Below are 25,673 nucleotides of genomic sequence, written 5' to 3'. Positions count from 1 at the left end.
GCAGCAATTATAGACAACGGTAATAACGGCAACAACTGAACACGCGGAAACGTTAAAACAAGTGTGTGAAACAAGTCGTGCGTGAATAACCGTGATAAGGAACGCAAAATAATAGGACTACAAATAGTGAGAAGAAACACAACCAAAACTTAACTTACAGACAATACAAATTCCACGTGAACAATAAAAACACTGCGGGTGTCAATTAATTAAGTGTATACTGCTTGCAGGCCCGACTACAGACAGAAAGCGTGTGGCTACTCATATATCGTTGGTTGCGTGCAATAACTGTCTATGTCCATTTTAGCTATTTTGAGATAATCGCGTTTCAAGTTTTATAATTTAATATTTGTATAATAAATTCAGAAATCGTCCTACACACTTGAAATTTAGTAAGTAAATCTTTATGGGCACATCTACCCCGAGTAAAAATATTAATTTATTTAATTAATTAACAACTGAATTACGCCGTGTTTTTGGACATAGGCATTAATTAGCTTAAAATAATCACCAAGCGGAAAATACAGTGGACATAGACAATAATGGTCTTGTGATTTATAACTGCGTGGTGCATGCTATTTGAACAATGTTATTTTATATCTACGCTTCTTTAATACTAAGCAAGTTTTGTTTTTTATCTGTGTAACGCAACATTCAGGTGATAAAATGCTACACATTTGTATATGTTTAGCTGTCTAGCTAGCTGTATAAAGCAAATAATACTGTATAAAAAAAAAGGGTAAAATGTCACAATTCTTACTATTACAGCCCAGACGCCGTAATTAACATTCAATGTTATGTGCTGTACTGTTCAACCAGTACGTTGCAACCTCGATACTTATTTAGTCAAGCTTTGCTGTTGTGTCGTCGTGTAAATCGTTGCTTATATATAAAATTCCTTTAGTAGTGATTCTAGTCATTCGTTAGTTTGGTATTGTTTTTTTTACACCAAACTGTTGCCGGGCCTTATTCTCTAAACTCTCTAGCATAAACTCTAATTAAATAAAAACTCTGACTAAACTTACTATTAAACCAAGCATCTTCCATGTCTAATACACACTCTGAACTAAAAATGTGATTATAGTATAGGCTACCTTTTCAATGCACATACTGTGCGTGGCGATTATATGTTCGAACGGACATAGACATTTATGGAAATATTAAATAAATTAATAATTAAAAGTTATTTTTTAATTAAATTTTATGAAAGTACGTAGAATGATGTTCTGATTCCGAATATACAAAAATCTCATATTCGTCAAAATTGGACATAAACAGTTATTGCACGCAACCAACGATATTATGTAACAAACGCTGAAACAAAAACTATCAAGTATAAGAACTCAAGTTGAAACCAGCCGCCCCCACTGGTTATTTTAATGACAACAAAGCATAGTGCATTTTTAATTTTTGTTTACACCGTCTGTTTTCAGGAAATTTAATTTCCCCTCACTCTTCGTAGGAAGATATTATCATGTTTCATTACTACGTTAATAAAGACATGTGTTATTAAGCTATGTTCGCAACATATAATGTAGTAACATTATTAACTTTACTATACTAGACTACAAGAGCCGGGTAACTCACACTTTACGTTTGAAAAAGAAAGGCCTATTGCATGGAACAAACAGCAGTGTTGTTATCCATTGTTACGTCATGTATTTTAATTTAATATTTAAATAAAAAGCAGTAATTAAAAAAACGCATTAACAAATATACAATTCTATCAATTGTTACCAGCTAATGCAGCGTTAAAATGGGACAATATTACTGTAAGTAGGCCATGGTTTATTGTTCGACCGAACTGCATATTTTGTGCGCTGTCTGTTGCATACACGGCATTTCTCAGCTAAAGAATTGTGTTCGATATCTCATAAGTCATATGACTGTTCTAAAAGACCGTTGTTTTGTTGCAATTGTGGGCAGAGTGCGGTGCAGGTGGCTCCTACTCCACCTGCCGTAGGCTATTCGACTCTGAACTTCCGGCCTCCTCGCGCCCTAAGCTCTGTATTCGCACCTCGCTCAATGGAAATCCGACTCCAATACAACACTAGCGACTTCAAAATACCAGGTCGACAACTCAGATTAGTCGACAAACAAAAACAAATGACATCACGGTACAAAAATACAGTGAGAACAGCCGAGTAGTCTTCGACTGCCTACCCACACATCAGCAGCTGGTAAGCCTTATAAACGAGAAACATGTACGCGAATACAAAGACAAGAAGAAACATTTTACTCTTTTATTGCAAGGCAAAGTCCCAGCGTTGTTACACTATATTAAGGGACAGGAAACGTGCAAAGCACATCACGTTACGCCAGCTGTTATCGTTACACAGCACAATATACAATCTCTTTTACATCAAGTAAAACTTGGACAAACTATACCATTAAGTCTGTGCTCGAAGCACAGTCAATACCTACATGTATAGCATATAGGTCTACCACACAAAAATGTATTTATACGCAGGCAAGCGCATATTGTTCATTGTACCTTATCTTTAAACGTCGGTCGCTATACCGGTACACCCATGATGGTTCTTCGGTTACTGCGTCGGTGCCTTTCGTTTTGCTGTATAGGCTGGGCTCAATGAGTACATTTGGTTTTAATTGTGCATAACTTTGTGATGTAATGTATCCGTGTTATGCAGGGCATTGGTGCTCGAGCCAGATTGGTTTGAAAAGTAAATGAGGGAAAGCACTAATGCCATAGAGATTGAATAACGTATACGATTAAAACGTTACTGCTGGGTATTTAATATGACCTTCTATGGACACAAAAACATCAACAAAACATCCTAATGACTATATGGTAAACAAGTCCGGCGCAGTGGCTCAACGGTACTAACACTGATCGGCGTATGTGTCCTTGGGCAAGACACTTAACGGACATTGCTCCAACCCAAAGTTAGTATAGACCAAGTTAGGAAACGGCGCTCGTGTCCGCCATTACGGAGCCCACAGAGCGTGAATCGCCTATACAAATGCATGGTCGGCATGTGTTTATTTAGTTCTTGTAAGCGATACAAAGCTAGAAAACACGTATAGCGGTTGTTTTAACATTTAAAATATAATTTCTAATATAAATCTTGTTATATAATATTAAATCTAGGAATTAATGTGAAGTAAATTAATATTTTGACTGTTTTTCGGCGTACAGTGTGGTTTAACAGGGTATTTTTCGTTGGCGATTAAGACTAGCATCAATCAGCTTAGTTTACATAATAGTATATGATCATACCTACGAATCTACAGAGCCATTCTTTACTACATTTATAATCCAACATGAGTGGACATGCAGCTCCAAACTGCTTAAGTACTAGCAGATAAGGTGTTCGCGTTTTCCAATTTCATAAAGACCCGTAACGCAAAAAAGGTAGCTTACTAATTCAAGCAGAGGACCAAAAATAGTAACTTAGTATTGTTTTCCTCAATGTCACTTCGATATTAGGCAAATTTTACAAAGATACCTTAAGTTTCGTTGCCGGGTATACGTGTTAAGTTTGTGAGCCAAAAAGTAAAATCACGGCAATTTACATGCAAAACTGCAGCTAGATACACCAGTTTATGGTAATGTTATGCGTTTGTATTTATGGTAATGTTATTTTTGTTTGTATTTTTATATTTTAAACATGTTCTTTTATGTTTTTGGTTAGTAAACCTGATATTTTCTGTTTTTTTTACTCTTTAATCGATTAAGTGTTCAATAAAAGTTGATTATTTTTGTGAGGTTTATTATTGTGATAAGATATAACATTAGTAGAAAACCATTTTTACGCGCAGAAGTGCTTAGTTTTTAAAAAACCGCAATATTTAAACGAAAAACAGCACATAGCAATGATAAAATGCTATGTCGTGGGCTCCGTAATGGTGGCGACTATGACGCCATAGACGCGAGACAATGGATAACAAGACTCGTTGTTTTACAATCCGTTTCCTAACTTGGTCTATACTAACTTTGCTCCAACCCAGCGGTCACTTATGTGTTGTCCAAATAAACAATTACGCACAAAGTTGCACATATATGTGGTGACTCGCTGCCCAGACGAGGATAAACCTTCTGTGGAAGTGTGTCCGGTTGTGACGTTGTAAGTACGAGTGCAGTTCTCGAATATTGTTCGCGAATCGTGTGAGAACGAGCTCGCAGATGGAGTCCTATATATACGGGTCAGGAATCGGGACAGAAAACCGAACTTGGTCGGAACGGAGAACGAGTTCGCAGAAATAGTCCGCAGACTGAACCGGGACTTGGTCGGAACACTAAGAGTCGAAACATGTACAAAGAACTTCACTACCGCGAGCACGCCACTTCCGGACGTACAAGGGTGTTGGGGTAATGGGCCAAGTCTGGCCTAAATTCCAGGTCCTCACGGACCTCACCCATACAAAATAGAATAGAATATGGTATACAACTGCAAGAATATTAGGTTGCACGTGTCCGTGTTCATATAGTACGGTGGGGGAAGATAGGACACTTTGTCAGACGAGACTTTTTTTTAATTATCTTATTACGGACCCCCATTTAATAATAAGCAAAATAAGGTTACAGAATTATTCGACAGTATTATAACGACTTTATAAAACGCCCGTCAAAGCTGATTACTGTTTTTAAATATTAAAAAAATATGTAAAATAGAAACAGTATACTTTGAACAGGTAAAAAAATGCAAAATAATTCATAGTAAAGCCAATGAATTTTTTTAGTTTGCGTGTGCGAACCATTAAACTAGTTCCGAAAAAGGATCTATGTGACTACTAACGTGCTCAAAAACGAAGAAAAACTACATAAAACGCCCTGACTCCCATTGACTATAATAATAAACGAGAACGAGTCGTGAAAAAGAGAGTGTATCATGCTCTCTCCTTTACCGACATTAGAGATGCGCGTTCTATTCTTTTTTATTTCTGTGGCCTGTTATAGAGGGCGCCATGACTACAATAGTAAACGGGAACCACCCACAGAAATAAAAAAGAGTAGAACGCGCAACTGCCCAAAACCGTGATATATTCTTTTTTCTATTCACGTGACCGCCAACTCCGTCCCCATTTCCCCTCGTCTCCATTGTAAAAGATAGGCGCATAGTATTTTTGGAAGATTTTGGCTGTTTATTTTAAAAACTACACCAACTATTCAAGTTTATTAGGCCAGTTTAGTTATTTAGTAGGTTAACGCTTACAGTTTACCACTTGTTTAGGAAATTCAATTACTTAAAAAAATTAATTAAAAACCTTAAACAAACGGTTTGTTATGAATGTATGAATGAATGATGTAACTTACTTTATCCTCGCGTGGCCGGAAAACGACAGTCGTTATCACACGGGTTTAACACCTCGTGCCAGCTTACGAGTTACCATGTATGTTACTTTGTGGGTAATTTTTTTTGGATTTTTTTTATGTATTTCTGATAATTTAGGCAACCCATTAGCCACTGGGTTAGAGCAATTGCCGTCAAGTGTCTTGCCCAAGGACACATACGCCCACAATGGTAGCAGCAACGAGCCCTGAACCCATTACCTCTGGGTTACAGGCAGGCGCGCTAACCACTATACCACGGCGCCGGCCAGAAATATATATACATCAGAAAATAGTTGTTTTACACTATAACTTTAAATTAAGTCAAAAAAAAACGAAGAAAAACTACATAAAACGTCATCGACTCCATTGACTACAATAGTAAACGGGAACGACCCGCGAAAGAGAGAGAGTGTGTCACCTCTCTTCTTTGCCGACATTGGAGATGCGCGTTGTGTTCTTTTTTATAGAGCACGTTAGTGGTCATATAGATCCTTTTTCGTCGAACAGTTGTTCTTGTTGTTTTTTTGCGAGACTATTTTCCGCACTCATCTCAATTCTTAATTCTAGCATTTTTCTTTAATCTCTTGATTTAAATCAAATCATAATATATATTTACCAATTTTGGACTGAATTTTCAGATTTAAAACCGCACGATGAGCGAATAATTAACAATTACTTTCCTCATGCACTTTACATAGCGGAAACACTGTCTGGAGTTTGGCGGGGAACGACGGCACGTGTTATATAAGAAATCTACACAACGATTGAATCAAACTATTAGCTTTAAGTGGGGGCGCATTAAATGCACTACTCTTATAACGTATTATCCTTAATCGTAATTGAAACATTATTTTTAATTTAACATCATATGATTAATATTAACTTTTAACATTACCTAATTACTGCGTGATTACGGTTTGTCAAAATTCATGAAAACAAACGTTTTTAAGCGACGACAACGTTAACTAGTGTAAGTTTACAGTAAACACATAGTACAGGAGTTGTACAAAGCGTATTTAAACATATTCTTTACCAATCACTCAATCCTCATACGTCATAAGTTTCATTAGTTATAATACATGTATAAATACATTCTGCCTACTGCTCCACAGTCACCAATGTCGACTAGAACCCGTTTTGTTGGTTACTTCAGATTTGTTTTGGATCGAGCCCAGTCGACCGATGTAGTAAAAGGATTAATTATTGTAGCAGGGTGGGGGTAGATGGAACACCTTTTCATTTTGTTTTCTCTTTTCATTTAGTAAACAAAGAACATTTAATGAATTATAAAACCGTATCTTCACGACTTCCATAGACCGTTGTTAATTGTTTAAAACACGATCAGGCTATTTGGATATTATGTGTTAAAGGTGTCCTATCTTCCCCGACTCTACTATCTTATGCTAATTTGTTTAAAACGTGCTCATTCATTGGATCTATGATCTCTTGTTTCTGTGGTTTTAGTAGGACCAATTTTCTTATGACTTTGTTATCGATTTGGGTTATTCCCCTGCGTCAACTCTAATTCATGTGGAATCATTTAAAATTCGACAGACTAAGGACTTGGGGAATTGTGGTGCAGCGTATTTTGTGGCGATAACTTTATGTTGACAGCGAGATACATTTAAAATGAGGCGAGTATTGACTTCCAAAACCTTTCCAATTTCGAATGGAAGCGTTCACATGCAAGAAAACATCATATCAACATTTCGTGCCTCTGACAGCAGAAGCGCTAACTTATTACTTCAAAGCAGTTTTATATCACCTTCAAGCAAAGGTATCTATCATTTTATGCCTCCTTTGGTGAAGTCACTAGAAAAACTGACCTCTTTAATTGACAAAAAGATGAAAAACATATGTGCACAGAAAGTACAAATGTCCATGTTGTCTGGTAAAGATATTTGGAGCTTGTCTGGGAGATGGGATGCTTTTGGTAAAGAACTAATCACGACTAATCTCGGAGAGGCAAAGCATTGCCTTAGTCCAACACATGAAGAAGCAGTGTGTAAGGTATTGTCTCAGACTTTCAATAAGTTCTTATCATACAGGCATTTGCCGTTAAGGTTATATCAGACTAATACTAAGTTTCGAAATGAACCAGATCCACAAAGAGGTCTTTTAAGGTGCCGAGAGTTTTTGATGAATGATCTGTACACCTTTGATACAACAAAAACAGCTGCAGTTGAGACCTATAATGCAGTTTGTAATATTTACGAAGAGTTTTTCAAAGAGTTAAATATACCGGTGACAAAAGCACAAGCTGGGTCAGGTTTAATTGGTGGTGACTTCTCCCATGAGTACCACGTACTAGCAGGCATTGGGGAAGACAACATTTTCATCTGCCCTGATACTGGCCAAGCCTGGAACTCTGAATGCACAAACATTGAAAACAAACTAGGCACATTAAAACAAGTGGATGGAATTGAAGTAGGACACACTTTTTATCTTGGGAAAAAGTATTCGAAAATGTTCAAAACATCATTTCTTACACCTGACTCAAAACCAGTGCCTTGCGAAATGGGATGTTATGGACTTGGTGTTACCAGAATTCTAGCAGCCTGTTTAGAAGTTCTATCTACGGAGTCTGGCATGAGGTGGCCTCATAAAATTGCACCTTACAAAGTCTGTCTTGTACTTCCTAAAACAGGAAGTAAAGAATTTGAAAATGGAACAGCAGCTGTGAACAATGTTTTCGATAAACTTCAGAATTATCCCATTTTGAAGAACGATGTCATTATTGATGACACGCCAAAACGTAGCATTGGTTGGAAAACAAAACATGCAAACTTAATTGGATATCCACTTGTGATAGTTTTCGGTAAAGGTTTGAACTCAGAGGAACAATACGCTGAAGTTATTATTCAAAACCCTGACCAACAGTTAACTAAACATGTTCCTTTACAAAATGTAGTTGAATTTATTCATGATTACTTTTGAAACTAATCGCATGGTATTTACATGCAAAATATATTCAATTAAATGTGTTTAATTCTACCCCGCAATGACATTAAAAAAGTGAAATACATCATCTTTGTCATACACAGCAATTTCAGTCTTGCATGTTTCACATTTTACAGGGTGGTAAGAATCATTGGTAGATTGTTGATTAGTCTCTGCATCTGTGCTTCTCACATACCCTACGTCAGATGCAGAACTTGAACCATCATGCTTGCGTTTATGCCTCTTAAAGACTTTCTTCTTAGGTCCTTTATAATGCAACACTTCATCTTTATGTACTGTGCAGTTGAGTACGAACATGGCTCGGTATTGGTTTTGATAAGTGTCATGCCTAAAAATAAACCTCCTGTTTTTAAATTATATTATCGTATATTCAGAATGGGTAAGCAATATTATATAACTTAATAAGAGTATAAACTCTAAAAATTGTCATATAAAATGAGTGTGCAAATGACTTAATTAGGCCTTTACAATTGTTTTACCAGGCATGCACACTTCCATACCTTTTATGCTCCAACTGGGTACCAAGTCAAATATGTAAAAAATAGATTTAAAACAAGCACAATGATAATTGTTTAGTTTTAACACTAACCTTTGACAATCTAAACAAACTGTTGCCATACAAGCAGGACAACTTAGCTGAGGACTTTCTTTCTGGTTGGGTTTCCGAGAACTTTCAGATTTGCTTTTTTGTATTTTGCCCCTAAAATAAATTTATTGCAGTTATATCATAATGAAACGATACATGGAGAATTACTATTTATTGACAAACACCATTGCGCGACGATTAAAATACAGCATAGCAATCTTAAGCGATGTTTTAGATGAAAGGCAAAAGTATTTATATGCATATTTTTTACGATGTCACCACTATTTTCATACTTTGTAACACAGACCCGCATCTAAGTGACCAAGCACTTGTATTTCACCAAACACCCAATCTACCAACCTTTCTTTCTGCTTGTTAATCCATATTTGATCATCATCATCAGCTTGAGGATCGTAAAACAGATCTGCATTGGAGACAACTTTCTTCTTTTCTTTTCCTCTTTCGCTTTCTGGAAGAGGAATTATTCTGATTATTTGTTTTATCATACCATAAAGCAGCTAATCATTGAAATAAGGTGCGTCAAAGTTAGTTACTGGTTGGATTGTCGCTTAATTGCTCGAGAGTGGCTGTAACTAACTTTGCAGTACCTTATTTCAAGAAGCATAAAACCATTTTTATTTTAAGAGAATTTAACTAGCTCTATGAAAGAATTTGTTCTATTTCATAAAGCTAGTTAAAATGTTTTAAAATGAATCCAAGCATTTGCTATGGTGAAATATACTAATACATGATGAGCACTGAGCTATATATCATACGCCATCTATCTTCACTACAGTCTTACAATATTGTTAAGAATAGAATGCATATTGATAACTATCAGCATTTCTTTACCAGCAGTTTCTTCATCAGAATCAAAGTAAACATTATCATAATAGTTTGTTTGTTTGACATCCTGTTTAGAAGTTGAACAGCTTGCCGCATCTTTTGTGGATTGTGGAAAATCAGCTGGAAGATCATAATCATCTGTAATAGAATGGCAAAGTTTTGCATATTAAATTGATGAAAAGTGTGCAGTCTACCTTTTAGCAATAGAATATTTGATATGCTACCTATTAATTTGATAGTTTATGGGTCATACATTTTAGGGCAATAGGAAGTTTAAGGAACGATACTTTGTATAAAGTCTCATGATCTCACCTATCCAAGATTCTTCTAATGTTTTCATCTTTTCATCCAATTCATCTTTCATCGTTCTTTCGAACTCATCTTCAGATGAACTGACATCCTCACCTTGAAAGATATAAAGTTAAAATAACAAGTCACTTTGTGGAACGTAGACTCCATCAGGCATCTGGCTATGGGGATAGAAGTGGACCTACTACAAAAACTGTATATGATAAAGGAAAGTGAAAACAGAACAGTCATTCACACTGAAACGCTAATTTGAAATGCATTTTATAGGGGTAATACTAATTTACTACAATACGGAAATACCGGACTGACGGGAATCGCAATCTAATTTACAGGAATATGAAAAAACGGAAAAGACGGGAAAAACTGCAAACCAATTTACGGGAATACGGAAACTTATGAGAATGTGTTTTTATGCTTGTTTTAGGTATTTAGCAGTTACGGGAATGTGTTTTAAGCATATTACAGTTACGGGAAAATTACGGGAATATGTTTTATGCTTGTTTCAAGCCTACACCAGTTATGGGAAAATTACGGGAATGTGTTTTATGCTTGTTTTAAGTATTTACCAGTTACGGGAAGGTTACGGGAATGTGTTTTAAGCATATTACAGTTAGGGGAAAATTACGATAATATGTTATATGCTTGTTTCAAGCCTACACCAGTTATGGGAAAATTACGGGAATGTGTTTTATGCTTTTTTTAAGTATTTACCAGTTACTTACGGGAATGTGTTTTAAGTATATTACAGTGAGGGGAAAATTACGATAATATGTTATATGCTTGTTTCAGGCCTACACCAGTTATTGGAAAATTACGGGAATGTGTTTTATGCTTGTTTTAAGCCTACACCAGTTAAGGGAAAATTACGGGAATGTGTTTTAAGCATATTACAGTTACGGGAAAATTACGGGAATATGTTTTATGCTTGTTTTACACCTACACAGTTACAGGAAAATTATTGCGGGAATGTGTTTTATGCTTATTTCAAGCCTACACCAGTTACAGGAAGATTACGGGAATGTGTTTTAAGCATATTACAGTTAAGGGAAAATTACGGGAATGTGTTTTATGCTTTTTTAAGTATTTAGCAGTTAAGGGAAAATAACGGAAATGTGTTTTATGCTTGTTTTAGGTATTTACCAGTTAAGGGAAACTTACGGGAATGTGTTTTAAGCATATTACAGTTACGGGAAAATTATGGCAATGTGTTTTATGCTTTTTTCAAGCCTACACCAGTTAAGGGAAGGGTACGGGCAGGGGCGCAACCAGGGGGGCTGTTTTGCTGTCATGACAGCCCCCTTTTCCGCAGACACGCACACAGCCAGAAAGTGCTAAGACGCACACACACGCGTTGCATTTAATATTACATTCCTTCGCTTAAAATTGGAACAACTTTTCGTTCAATTGTTACGTCACTTGTCCTATTGTAACGTAACTATTAATTATGACGTTTCATAATATAACAATCTGGAGGAATGTGCTAACTGCCCAACCAACCACGAGATCGAAACATCGTGTATGAGCGTCACATTTTTACGCTCTGCGCCGGCGTAGGAAATAAAGGAAGACGCATGTGGTAGAATACATTCAACACCTAACAAACGAAGCAATCGTTGTGAATTTATTCTCGTGAAAAGTGACGTAATAAAACTCTGGTTCTCGTGCGGTGCCAACGAACACGTTTTTTGGCCTTTGTCCAAGCTCTGCCGGGGCGATACTTTGTAATAATATATTGCAATTTGTGTTGGTTCCAATTTACTGATAGCGTCGCTCCTCGCACTTATATTTGCACCAATTAAAATGCATAACAATCGCGGTTTATCAGCATTTAAACCAGTGGTTACCAAACTTTATCTACTCGCGTACCACTTTTTGGTTCATGCAGCGTTCTCAAACCACCTACACACTAAACTACTGAAGGCTTGTGAACAACTCATTTTAAATAGTGAAATTAGAAACCGCACGCACACCTTTTTTTCCGCGGGCATTCGCAACACAAACTTGGCACTGCCTTTGTCAAAGTTGCGTGAAAATAAAAGTAATTTGCCTATTAAACAGGGCAACAGGCGCGGTAATAAACAACCTAAATATGTTCCAGAAGTAGCACTGCTATATATTTACGATGTTTTCCTCAGCCAAGCAGCATAACTATTACGAAACAGTAGAGATTCACACGTGGATTCATCGCGTCATAATAGCGATTGTTTGACCTGGGAATTGATTACGTCATAATAGCACTTCACACGTTGATTATTTGCGTCATATTAGCGATTGTCCCCTTGGTTATTTAGCCTGCAGGTGCTTGAAAACAGGTTGAATATTTGCCTTTTCATGAATGCGCATAAGTAAAGATAGGCTTGCAAAAATATTCTGTACACGCGTAAAGCAACGCCTAAGTTTAAAAAGTTAGGAACACCGGTGTAGGGAATATAGCATGGAATGTCACGCTCTACGTAACTTATGTGGATTAAAATAATGCTCACGACAATCACTAAAATATCATTTGCGATCGTTTGGTGTGAACTTAATAAGGTGCTCGCGTACCACCTTGGAGGCCTTCGCGTACCATAGTTTGGGAAGCACTGATTTAAACTAATCATCAGAAACAGAAATTATACAAAAACTGCAGATCGTATGGGAGCAAATAAAACACGATTGTTTACCAACAATCTCGTTTGTGATGGAACAATCGTAATGGTTTATCAAAGGTATTCTAACGTAAATAATCGTAACATTAACATGCGTAAATCTGCAACAATGTTTCCACACAAACGAGATTGTTTACCAACAATCTCGTTTGTGATGGAACAATCGTAATGGTTTATCAAAGGTATTCTAACGTAAATAATCGTAACATTAACATGCGTAAATCTGCAACAATGTTTCCTGTGTTTATATTAATTTAGATACGTCTTTTTAATAATGTAGTGTTAGTTTTAATTTACCGCGTAAAATATAATATATATTCGTGTGCACAACCAATAAAGGGAGTGTTTTATCGCGTCAGAGATAAACCTGGACTAGACGTAAATATGACAGCCCCCTTTTGAACGCGCTGGTTGCGCCACTGGGTACGGGGATGTGTTTTATGCTTTTTTAAGTATTTACCAGTTATGGGAAAATTACAGGAATGTGTTTTATGCTTGTTTTAGGTATTTACCAGTTAAGGGAAACTTACGGGAATGTGTTTTAAGCATATTACAGTTATGGGAAAATTACGGGAATGTGTTTTATGCTTGTTTCAAGCCTACACCAGTTACGGGAAGGGTACGGGGATGTGTTTTATGCTTGTTTCAAGCCTACACCAGTTACGGGAATGTGTTGTGTGCTTGTTTAAGAAATTTACCAGTTACGGGAAAATTAGGTTTCCCGTAACTGGTGTATAGGCTTGAAACAAGCATAAAACACATACCCGTAATTTTCCCTTAACTGTAATATGCTTAGTTAAAACACATTCCCATAACTGGTAAATACTTAAAAAAGCCTAAAACACATTCCCGTAATTTTCCGGTAACTGTAATATGCTTAAAACACATTCCCGTACCCTTCCAGTAACTGGTGTAGGCTTGAAACAAGCATAAAACTTATTCCCTTAAGTTTCCCATAACTGGTAAATACCTTAAACAAGCATAAAACACATTCCCGTAATTTTCCCCTAACTGGTATAGACTTGAAACAAGCATAAAACTTATTCCCATAATTTTCCCATAACTGTAATATGCTTAAAACACATTCCCGTAACTGGTAAATACCTAAAACAAGCATAAAACATATTCCCGTAACCTTCCCATAACTGGTAAATACCTAAAACAAGCATAAAACACATTCCCGTAAGTTCCCGTATTCCCGTAAATTAGTATTACCCTTTTATAGAGCATTTGCCAAAGTCACACAGCTACAAGTCTGCAATGTTATCATATTAATTTAATTATACCAGTAATTCTTTGTAGAGCTCTTGTCTGCTGTTGTGGTGTCCCATGCAAGAACTTATCAACTTGGTCGTCGAGAGGGAAGCCAGTTTCATCATCAGAGCTAAGATAAAAAAGTTAAGGATAGGTATGATTCGTATGAATGCATATATGGCCAAGTAAGGTTAAAAACAAACCTATCCATACATCCCTCTTCATCGTCACTATCGTTCGTAATGTAGTAGCTGTATCCATCTATTCTATCGCCCATTTTCCAATAGACTTGGACGTTTTGGTTGCTTCTTGTTTACAAAAATATATTTGCAGTCTTCAGAGAAACTTTCACAATATTGCGTGATTCTGTCAAAATATTAACAAAAATAAACGTGATGCCGTTTTATTTTTTAAGGTTTTTCTGCCTTAATAGAAAAGTTTACACAGCTGGAAAAATTAAAGTTAATTATTGGTTTTAGTGAATTAATTTTTATCTTATCGTTCCACCGTAGTACTCTTTATGGTTGCGCTATGTTTTGTATAGTATTTACTTATTAGTTTGTTAGTTTTATTTTACCTGGAAGCACTTTTATTACGATGGACAAATACAATCATGCGTAACGACTTGGCGCCAACCAAACATTCGTTCGATTTGCAGGTGAATTTGTTATAAGTGTGACAAAGTGTCGCGTATATTGGTGGCGGGAACAATACAATTAGAGTGAGTAGTCTATTATCTATATTATATGTGTTACCTGTTTTTCTGCATTCATATAAATTACTTTTGTATTAGGCCTATAGTTTGTTGTTTTTGTTGTATTACTTGTATACATGATCTGTTCAACTTACATATGAGAGTGTGTATTCATTGGATCTTTTCTTTAAGGTAAACATAATTAAACTAGAATGACAATGTTTTCGTATCACCGTTACTTTTACAGCTGCATAGATTACATAGTTGTTTGTATACGCACTCTGTGGTCATGAGAGTTAAATGTCAGTTAGAGGTTGTAAATCATAGTGTTGCATCTCAAGGCATGCGTGGAGGTTGTGGTAAAGCTGCTCAAGCTACGCTTTTTCTTGCAAGAAAGCCAGGAGATATCATATTCCTTATGTATTGCACAACTAAGAACAAACAAGGAGTGAAGTACAAAGTGCATAACAACGTTCAGCAGATGTTTACCAAATGTATTTCAGAAGGCAAAGCAACTATTCGGCTTAAAGACCCAACTGTGGACCTTTGTGTAAAAAAGGCGAATCCAGTTGACCTAAAACGAATTTTAAATGCACTAAAAATGGCACACAAAGGAGAGAATATATCTGGCCATTTGGTATTGTCTTCTATGGCTCCTGCAACCACAAAACAGGTGGAAAAAGTAAAGACCAAAATGATTATAACGACTCGAAAAGATTATCCAGGCACATCAAGTTTTCCTTCGTCACTTGAACGTTTATCTGTGAACACCTGCAATTTGGCCAGAGTGGATGGAAGATTATTGAAACTAAAGTACCTAACAGCTCTTAATCTTAGCAATAATAAAATTAAAAGTCTTCCTGAGCAGTTAGCTCACATGCCTATGCTTTGTGAGTTGGATGTATCTCATAATGTTATCAGTGATTTTCAAATGGAGTTGTGCAATGCAAATTTGCCTTTATGCAAACAGCTTAAGAACTTAAACTTGTCGCACAATAACATTCAACAACTGCCCACTTGTTTCTTCGAATTATCAGAGTTATGGTCTTTAAATATAAGCCATAACCAGATCAAAATCCTTCCAAAACAAATGGGAAAATTAAAAAAACTTGCAAAACTAAATGCCTCTCATAACCAATTAAAATTTTTACCTTTTTCCATTACTTTTCTCTCTTTAGAAAACTTGGATTTGTACATGAACCCTTTTACCAACCAATTTGCACCTCCAAATTTACCTGAAAGACGTTTAATTTTTAACAGTCCCCTATCTTTGCTTGAAATATGTGCAAGAAATATCAGGCAATATAATACGTTTTATGATAATTATGAATATGTCCCATATATCTTAATAAAGTATTTGGACAATGGTAAACAATGCCAGTGCGGCAGTTTCTGTTTTTCTAGCTTTGTTCAATTTTTTACATATTACAATTTGCGCTCAATCACACAAAGCTTAGTGGGCTTGGATACTGGAGGAGGTACCACTGCTCCTGTTTGTGCTGTTATTTGTTCTAATGATTGCTTAAACAAGTATGTACCACAAGCTCTTCTTTAAATTGTTTTTTTTTACTCTATTTATTTTGCATTGAAACAGTTTTTTAATGGTGTGCTAATAAAAATTGTATATTTCTTAAAAAGTAATCTAAATTTGTTATTAAAGAAAAGAGATAATCTAAATTGGTTATAAAATAAATGGTGGTCTAAATGGTTAGAACAGGATCTTTATGTTTGTAATGTTGAAGCAATTGCATGGTTTGGTACTTATGTTTACTGTTTTCCAAATACCCCTATAAAGATAGTCTACAGTTGTCATTGGAGTACAAAAGTATTGAGTTAGATTGCAAAAAAATTCACAGCTTGCAGGTACGAGAGTTTGTGTACTTGCGGTATGTTTATGTGTACCCTGTAGTAGGAGGTGTTTCTATGGTTTAAATAACGGAATGAACAGTACGGCAATATTTCCACTAAAAGTAAGTTGGCAGATGTACAAAATAGTCTAGAACAAAAAAAAATATGCGTTACTAATTCAGTTTTTATTTGTAAAATGTATAATTTAATCATATTTATACTTTTTAAGCAATTAATAAAGAAGTACTACCTAGTACCTATGCTGTTTTCCGTTATTCCGTAAATGCGGATTATCTGTTTAATGAGCAATTGAATGCACCTGTTTACTTAACGTGATTATGCGCAATTTTTAAAGGGTTTAAAAATCAAATTTATCTACGTAGTAATTTAATACCTAAGTTTTGTACGTTTTTTTACATTTTTTCTGTTTGCGTTTCGTGTTCTTTTTATAGACAGTGACGTGGTCTAACCTTGCGTATGCGTTTTCTTACAAGAGACATTGATATACTGATACGTAACTTGTAAAGTTTAGAATATGCGAGTCTGAGATTTCCTACTTTGGATTAAACTACGCAATACACAAATGGATGAAGAAGAGAGAAAACGAAAGTTGGAAGCTGGGAAAGCAAAGGTAATTTTATTTATTTTGTAGAGAAATTAGCTTAAAGTACAAACTGTAAACAAGTTTTTGTATTTTCCCAGCTGTAAATAAATTGGTATATCTATTTAACATTGAGTATTGGCTTGCTTAATTGAAGTGTTATGTTTTTTTTTGTTAAACAAGCGTTTTTTTAGTTTGAAAACTTTCGTAAGAAAAAATCTTCGAAGAAGAGGAAGAAAGATAAAGGAGCTTCTGCTGTTTCCACACCAAGTTAGTTTTTATTTATTTAAACTTTTAAAGTTCCTTTTTGCTGTAAGTACATAGACGTTACATTTTTAAATATGAGAAAAATCTGGGGTGACATTGCTTTAATGTAGTACACTCATACCTTTGGAAAATGCAGCATATTTGTTTTTGTATAGACACCTAAAAGCAGACCGAAATGACCCATTATAAGGTGTCGAATTCAAGTGCCAAAACACATTATGTATCTTGTAGGTGTCTTGAACCCTTGCTGGTATTTTATCCTTCTGATTTAGTGATTTATAACTTTTACTGAATAATTAAGACTGCTAGTTACGGTAAACAACTCTGTGTAGATCTGACTTTCTATGATTAATGATAGCAAGTTGCAACAGATTTGTTATGTAGTTAAGTTTTCTATGATGTAATAAAATATGTTGTAACTTAACAGGAGATGCTTCAAACTCAGAAGAAGTTGGAGCCGGTGACAGCATTGCTGTTCAAACAGGCGATGACACAAGTTTAAGAGCATTATCTCCATCTGAAAACTCAGAATTATCAACTACAACTGCTGAAGAAATATCTACAGAGGTGATTATCGATTTACAATGAAATTATTAGACAACTTTAAGGTTAAACCAAATGCACTTTCTTAGGAAAATCATTCTCTACAATTGTACAATTGGCCATGGCAGTAGAAATTTTTACTTATTTGTAAAGTATATATTTTTTTATTTTACATAAGTTACTGCTTATACCTGACATATATAATATTCATGTCTGTCTGCATTACTATGCTGTATTGCTTATGTGTCTTTGTGATACATACCACTGGTATAAAGCATTATAACCTATGACTTTAACATTAGGAGGAACCTGGATATACTATGGAACTTTCAGCAATTGAACGAATCCAAGAACTTGAAATAACTGTCTCTGATCAACAAATTGCTTTGCAAAAGTTGACTTTGCAAAATAAGGAGCTACATGAAATGAGTATGCTATGTTTAGTTGTCATTGTCACTTACAATGTAACTGTTATGTCTTATGTTATGTGCACTACATAAATTTGTATAATTATTAGTATATGGCATTGCAGGAACATTACAGTTTACAAGTATTGTCTATGCTAGATGAGATTTGTGTTAGGTACCAAATAACTGGTAGATAATGTTTTCATGCATATACTTACGGCTAGTGCTAGCATACTTGTTTCGTTTATACTTTTGATTTTTTTTTTTTTATATTTCATTTATACTTTTGATTTTGGTTGTTTTTTCAGTGGGTATTGAATAGATGCCCATCTAAATATGTTGTACCATCACTCCATCAGTTTTATTCTACATGGGTGAGGTCCTTGTTTAATGATATAGGATTTAGGCAAGAATTAGCTCATTACCCAACACCCAAACTGCTTATGCATGTCGGAATGTACCATCAATTTATAGTTAATAAGACTTTAATCGTCTAATCGACTTTATAATGTATATCGTACTGCAGATCAGGTTCAAGCTTTGGAATCCAGCATTGTAGAGAGAGATGCAATTATAAGTGAACTACGAGACAGTGTTGGTCAAACTGCTGACCAAGTTCGCAACTTGCAACAATTATTAAATAAAGCAACAGAAGCTGTTAAGAACACTGGGGGTGAAAAGGGAGAGGTAAGAGCCAAATTGCATCACATTCCCACAACAATCAATAAGGTTTCTTATGTTCCACAATTAGGGGTGTAATTGCATTTTAACAACGTCACTTTAGATTTTACTTATTCAAAAAAAAAAATTGTGTAAAAATTTAAAAACTGCAACGTTTATGGCTGCAACAGTAATTTACACCAAAAATTAAATGTGTATATTATTTACATGTCTTTTAAACTGCAGATTATCGCTGAACTCATTGAGACAAGAAAGAAGTTGGATACTTACCAACTTGCAATTACTCGTCAAGAAGAAACCATGCAGCAAATGGCGAAGAAGTTGGAGGAGAAGAGTTTGGAAGCCATGGAAGCATCAGAGCAATGCAAGTCATTGAAATCACAGCTGGATAAAAGTCATAGCTTGGTAGCTTCATCTGAAGGCCAAGTGTCAGGTAAGTTTGCTTCAAGTTTAAAATACTATTTTCATCAATGTACTTGACCATAGGCGGATCTAGGATTATTCTGACGGGGGTGTTCGCAAGAAAATGTTTAACTAATAGTTCCAAAGCGCCGTATTAATATGTGCGTAAATCAATCCGTAAATTTTAGTTCACCACTTGCATTCGCCCGCGGTAGCAACATTAATCTATGCTACGCGTAATAAAGTCATTATTTACGCAGGATTTACTCAGACAAGCAGAATGTTTGTTACGTCATAGTAGGGATTCACACGTTGATTATTTACGTCATAATACCGACTTTCGTATTCAAATTTTGCCGCACAGGAACTTTTAACTAACTATAACCAAACGTTCGTTGTATCACGTTCATATTAATTGCCACAATATTTTGTTACATCACGTATAGTTACAACACCGGTTAGGCAGACTTAAAACATAATACGATACGCATATTTCTGGAAAGCATGTTACTATTTTTTGCTTACGCGAGTTTGGTTTACTCTCTCTATTACTGCATGAGAATTCAGTTAAACAAACAATATTATTGCAATACTGCTAAACAGACAATGTTTTATCCCTGCATTGCATTCTAAACGATTTAGGCCGTAAAAATCAACTTAAATCTGTTCCAGAAGCATTGCTTCTTTATATTTACGATGTTTTCCTCAGCCAAGCAGTGTATTTGTTACGAAATAGTAAGGATTCACACGTGAATTCATTGCATCATAATAACGATTGTTTGACCTGGCAATTGATTACGACATAATAGCAATTCACACGTCGATTTGTTTGCGTCATAATAGGGACTCACACGTTCATTATTTAGCTTGCAGGTGCTTAAAACATGTTGAATGTATGCTTTTTCACGTTTGCCATTAAGTAAAGGATTGTCTCGTTTACGATGAATACTTTCTACGAACGTAAACGCAACAAGCATGTGAATTAAATGTGTGTTTAGATAAAGCTTGGTGGCCACTGGCCAGACCGATTTCGCCACCATAGATTCAAGCTTTTATTTTGGTTATAACAGCAGGTAATCGCAGATTTACCGTTCCTGTAGTGGTAATCCTTTAGCTGGTGGTCACTGGCCACCTAAAATTTTGGTTTTGAAATGTTCCTTAGGTCTCACTGATACCTGCTGTCTAATTTTTTTTGGAAAAAACTTGTGCTTTCGTGTCGAAAATTAACATTGAAAATGCGCGAAATCGAGCTGCGTTACCGTATTTTCCACACGAGCCGTCATGAGTTAAACAAAGGTTAGATTATTACATCATAGAATGCGTATTGTTACGTTTAATTTCTACGTTACAGATAACGTAATTTGTTAGGGGTTAGTGGTTGGGAGTTAGGGGTTAGGGCATGGGGTTAAGGTTTTCACTAGCATAAAACAGTGCGAAAAAACAAGGCTATAACGTCCCGTAACGTGCGTAATATATCACTGTTGTGACGTAACATACCGCGATTGACGTAATAAATCGTTAACCTTACGCAAGTCAGGCGAATTACAGTGACGAGGCATGTTTTCGCGCATTTTCAAAGTTAATTTTCGACACGAACGCCCGACTTTTTCGCAAAAAAAAATAGAGAGCAGGTATCAGTGAGGCCTATAGAACATTCTGAAACCAAAATTTCAGGAGGCCACCAGCTAAAGGATTACCTCCTGACTCCTGTAGTTTGGCTCGCCAGACGAGTGATCTTTTCGTTAGCATGTAGATATGCATACGATAATATAGATAACGATTGCAACAAGTTGCGCAATCAGTAACAGAGATTTAAGAAGTATTGTAGTTGATTTTGAGTCACAGAATTTTGATTTTAATTAACTACAAACGATCGTTACTTTGAAACGCGCGCCGTTTTTCGTTTAGAGCTACGTAACGAAAATATGTATAAAATATCTGAGGGGGATGTTCAAACACCAAACACCCCCCTCTAGATCCGCCACTGTACTTGACATATAAATTTAGGGGTGCATAGGGTGGCCTGTCTTGCAAACTTTTGGGATGGAGTTACCATGCTGTCACATGTCTATACAGACAAAAGTATATATATATTTATATATATATATATTATATTAGAATAATATTATCATTAGTTTGCTACATTAACAGATGAGGTTCTGTATGTTGTTCTATGATTGCAACGGTATTTTAATGCCACCCTTTTTTGTAAAAAAAAATAAAAAAATATATATGTCATTTTATTGCCATTTTTTTGTTTAATCTTCACATGTACATGTAATATAATGCTAAAGTTATTATAAATTTTCTTATACAGCTGCTGTACAATCATTGCGATCAGATTTTGAACGTGAAAAACTTGCTTTGAGAGCTGAGCTTAATGAAATACATGGAAAGCAAATTAAAGATTTGAAGCAAGATCATGAACAAGCAATGGAGGTTGTGTTAAGGAAACAACATCAGGTATCATTTACTACATATGTAAATATAACTAACATTGGCATAAGGGTATATACAAACCTAATTTACATTTGCAAAAGTGCACTTCTTAATACACCAAATCAACCCCCTTTATTAATGTATTTGCAACTGGTGCACAAAAAATGTTTACCAAACAAAGTTTAGATATATTCATACAGGTGCAAAAATAGTTAAATTTTCTCAAATATTCAAAGCTAGTATGTGTCATTGCAGAAATCCTGCTGTTATTGCATTTATGTTGCTAAGCCTTGTGTCAGCGCTATGTCATGTTTTTGTAGATTTAAATTTACCGGTTCTTAGTTTGATGAATAGATTTCCGTTTCGCTTGGTTGGGTTTCACTACTGGCTTTTGTGACGGATTCTTGATAACAATAGAACACGTTACACATCTTACTTCAACAAAACATTTAAAATTCCAAGCCTTTCAGTTAAAACTCTTTGTTAAAATAATCGTTAGATGAAGTTTTGTGTAACAGAAAATCTGATGCTTTAAATATACACTGTTTAAACTATACGCGGTCTGCAGCTCAAACTATAAACTCTTTTAAAACCATCATAAATACAACCAATATAATGCATTGTTTGTAAATAATACATTTATATAGCAGATAAACTGTTTTTATAAACGGGTGCTGCTAAGAACACTTTTTTTCGCATATATATGTTATTTCTGGTTTTCTTTGCTGTTTTAAATTATCTTATTGGCATTGTCTTATGGAAAGCAACACTGTCTATGGTTGTATGCTTTACAATCTCAAGTATCGTTGCTCTGTCTGGTCTGTATATCAATATTTGTCTTAGCGCCAAGAACTCCAGAGTAACCAACAGCAACGCAAGCTTACTTTGGATTAATGTTAATTTTATTCATCAATAAATACTTGAAATCATCACATATCCACTCAGTAGCTTGTTGATATAAGCTTTTGTTTGGCAAGAAAACTGCCTGGACGTTGACACTCGCGATAAGCCCATATATAAGGGTCTTACTCTCTATTGTGATTGAGGCATTATGACAACATAAGGAGTACGCGTATGACTGTTATATTTCAAATTTTCACTGTGGGATGTATAAGGTGGAAGCACTTGTATGAAAGCTGCAGTTATACAGGTGTTTTTAATATAGATATAGAGCCTTAATTAAAATAAGGTATGGTAACTTTGTCAATTGTTTATTTTCTTTAGGAATTTGTTTTGAAACTTTGCTTAAATTTGTTGAGAGTTATGTACAAGTTAAATACGCTTATGCCTGTTTGTTTTGCTGATAGATGTTAAAATTTAAACTTGATTTTTGAATGGTCACTTAACAATATGGTTTAAAATTTAAAAATATCTAAATAGTTACATTGCTTCTGTAACAAAGTAGCTTGGCAAGTGGCAACCCTATGAGATTTTTTGTGCCCTTCAATTTTAGAAGAACTTTATTTTAAAGGTTTTCTTATCTCATTTTTGCCTATTTTAATATTTATTCTGCGTAGTGGCAGTGCTTGATATTTTTATTTAGCATTTGAAATTATTTCCCTCGTAAAAACATTGTAACCAATGAGAACTTAACCAGTAACTTTAGGTCCATTTAAACATATTTATATGTTTTTGTTGTAGGCCTTATTTACATATTTTTTTACATCATGTATTCTCGTCTTCTTTTCCAGATGGAGCAAGCTTATTCATCGGGATCTGCTCCTACTTTTGATGCTGAGGATGTAAGAGCAATGAGGGAGCAAACCGAACTTCTTCGTCTGCAACTTGAAACATCATATCGGGAGATGGATAAAGTAAAGAAGGAACATGATAAAGAGGTATGTTGTGTTTCGAATCTTTTTTAATATCATGGTCATCTAATGACAGCGTTGAAAAATATAAAGTTATTGGGTGGAGAAAACAAATTTATATTATTAACTTTCCGTTTTGACAATTTCCACTATTGCAAATTGATTGTTGTTAGGCGAATATAGATCTAGTTATTGGGAATAATCATTGGAACAGGTTTACGTATTGGGTTATTGGGATTTAGTCATTAAGACACTTACTCACTACATGTTTGTCACTGCATCTAAGGCTAAGGCCGTTGAGCCAACACTGGACTAAATCTAACGTGTCATGGGGTGTTTTAAATTTATAATTTAGTCCACTTTATTTAACAATAAATGAAAAGTTATTGTACATACAGTCACCATAACCTTTAGTATTTGACCCAAGTATAAGCACAGTTTTGTTTAAGGTGATCCAGTTAAACCAACAGTTGGTTGGAGCTGTTGATGAATATGAGACAAAACTTCAAGAAGAAAAACGAATCACTGAGGATTTGGAACATCGCTTGGAAATGTCAGATACAGGTGGAACAAATGTTCCTTAGTTAAATGTTCTGGCCTTAAGAGGGGCTACAATTTGTTTAAAATGTTGTTAATGCTTATATTTCACAAAATTGTTTTACATTCTTTGGTTATTGGGTTTGTTTATGAAATTTATGTCTTTTTGTTTTTAATGTGAAATAAGGACTGGAACAATAGTGTGTGAAAATTTGATTTATTTTTTTTTGTTAAATACATCTGCGTTTAAAAAAGTTTCTTTCCTGTTGTTCTTCTAGCTGGAATTGTGGTTTTTAACATTTTTGTTGTTAATTGTTTTCAACCAAACTTAAAAGATCTTCGACTTTGTCAAAATTTTAAAATTGGTCGTACACTTCAATGAATATACCAGTATACCACACATTTAAATTCCTTCACCATAGTTTTTTTTCTCTTATGCAACTTTATTTATATTTCAGTGAGTTCTGAAATCCAGTCCTCCTTCAGCAAACAACTGGAGCAGTTGGAAGAAGAGAGAGATCATCTTCGTCAACAACTGAGGCAATCTCAATCTAAAGCTAAAGAGACAAATACGTCCAAAAAACAAGTTAAAGTAAGATATTAGAAAAAAAATACAAAATTACACTGTGATTCTATTCAGTTAACCACCACGATGATTTAGTAACTGTGACTTATATATCCTCGCATGGCAAGGCAACGACTGTCATTTTAGTGAGGGTGTTTTAGTGTACACCTTGTGCCACTTCGAGTTACCACAAATGTCACTTCTAGGTGATGTGCTAACTCTTAAATCTTGGTGTCTCATGACATGCCTCACTAAAGTTCCTCATCCATATAGAATAGAAATTGCAGATATCTTTGCATTCTGAACCCTGTATTTTAATTAAGGTAAATTATTTTTAGGATTTGGAAGAGGAACTTGTCACTTACCAGGCCGAACTTGCTGAGTTAAACAGTCGAATTGAAGAATCCGAGAAACAACGTCGTCAACTTAGAGATGAAGTTGAAAGAACGAGAGAAGCTCTTGATAAAATGGTGTGTTTATGGTTTTTCTTATAATACTCTGTTAAAATATTCTCAGGTTAAGGTTTTATAAATTTTTATAAATTAAAAGACGGGTAAAGTTTTAACAATTGATGTCGTAAAAGTTACTAAACTTTTTTATTTTATACCAGTGTAGGAATTTTTATTTTTGTTTTATCTGTATTTTTACTTTTTGTGTGTATTATTAGGTTACTTTTCCCTTTTTGTTTTTAAACAAATCTGGTTTTGTTTTAATAAAGTTTTATATTTGTTTCATGTTAAAGTGTTAGTTTGGGTTTCAAATTATCAAAGATTTATTTATTTATTTTGGTATTTCTCATGTGATGTGGTTTGTTTTGTATTTAATATCCATTCTAATGTTACCTGAAAGCAGTTGGTTGTGTGTATGACAATGTTAAGCTGACAATATGGAATCCTCACTTATACTAATTGGTTGCTGATGTTTATTTAATGCTTTCCCCGACACATATGGCTAATACCCCCAACCACCCCAAACTAA

The 25,673-nt window shown here is 35.0% G+C and overlaps 4 protein-coding genes across 11 annotated transcripts in view; 3 read left to right on the top strand and 1 right to left on the bottom strand.

The window, feature by feature from the left end:
* Nucleotides 1–6,773: 6,773 nt before the first annotated feature.
* On the top strand, nt 6,774–8,343 carry LOC149729446 (putative proline--tRNA ligase, mitochondrial). The gene has a single exon (XM_089887293.1). The coding sequence runs from the start codon at nt 6,926–6,928 to the stop codon at nt 8,231–8,233; it is 1,308 nt and encodes a 435-aa protein (XP_089743419.1). The 5' UTR covers nt 6,774–6,925; the 3' UTR covers nt 8,234–8,343.
* Nucleotides 8,194–14,266, bottom strand: LOC149729445 (E2F-associated phosphoprotein-like). Its single transcript, XM_089887297.1, has 7 exons — nt 14,104–14,266; nt 13,933–14,030; nt 10,002–10,094; nt 9,696–9,827; nt 9,204–9,312; nt 8,847–8,957; nt 8,194–8,585 (listed from the first exon to the last, which is right to left on the bottom strand). Exons 1-7 carry the CDS (start codon nt 14,175–14,177, stop codon nt 8,288–8,290), a joined length of 915 nt encoding a protein of 304 aa, XP_089743423.1. The 5' UTR covers nt 14,178–14,266; the 3' UTR covers nt 8,194–8,287.
* Nucleotides 14,267–14,485: 219 nt separating this feature from the next.
* On the top strand, nt 14,486–16,231 carry LOC149729444 (leucine-rich repeat protein 1-like). 2 transcript variants are annotated; one of them, XM_089887295.1, is made up of 2 exons: nt 14,486–14,621; nt 14,842–16,231. In XM_089887295.1, the coding sequence occupies exon 2, from the start codon at nt 14,884–14,886 to the stop codon at nt 16,147–16,149; it is 1,266 nt and encodes a 421-aa protein (XP_089743421.1). In that variant the 5' UTR covers nt 14,486–14,621; nt 14,842–14,883; the 3' UTR covers nt 16,150–16,231. The 2 variants fall into 2 exon arrangements, with proteins under 2 accessions (XP_089743421.1, XP_089743422.1); XM_089887296.1 differs by having other exon boundaries at nt 14,506–15,407; nt 15,773–15,905.
* Nucleotides 16,232–16,900: 669 nt separating this feature from the next.
* Nucleotides 16,901–25,673, top strand: part of LOC149729443 (uncharacterized) — a 54,486-nt gene continuing 45,713 nt past the window's right edge. For 3 of the 7 annotated variants that reach the window (XM_089887289.1, XM_089887291.1, XM_089887288.1), the window contains exons 1-11: nt 16,902–17,073; nt 17,238–17,313; nt 17,738–17,877; nt 18,156–18,282; nt 18,787–18,947; nt 19,167–19,374; nt 21,661–21,806; nt 23,474–23,620; nt 24,043–24,157; nt 24,589–24,722; nt 25,034–25,165. In XM_089887289.1, the coding sequence (XP_089743415.1) occupies nt 17,026–17,073; nt 17,238–17,313; nt 17,738–17,877; nt 18,156–18,282; nt 18,787–18,947; nt 19,167–19,374; nt 21,661–21,806; nt 23,474–23,620; nt 24,043–24,157; nt 24,589–24,722; nt 25,034–25,165 (1,434 nt within the window). In that variant the 5' untranslated portion in view covers nt 16,902–17,025. Of the gene's footprint in view, nt 17,074–17,237; nt 17,314–17,737; nt 17,878–18,155; nt 18,283–18,786; nt 18,948–19,166; nt 19,375–21,660; nt 21,807–22,810; nt 22,972–23,473; nt 23,621–24,042; nt 24,158–24,588; nt 24,723–25,033; nt 25,166–25,673 lie in introns of those variants that run through there. The other 4 variants (XM_089887287.1, XM_089887286.1, XM_089887290.1 and 1 more) reach the window with 3 other exon arrangements.

Source organism: Ciona robusta, chromosome 10, assembly GCF_009617815.1.
Source record: "Ciona robusta chromosome 10, ASM961781v2".
Taxonomy (NCBI): domain Eukaryota; kingdom Metazoa; phylum Chordata; class Ascidiacea; order Phlebobranchia; family Cionidae; genus Ciona; species Ciona robusta.
Note: the sequence above shows the minus strand (reverse complement) of the source record. Positions and strands in the feature narration are given on the sequence as shown.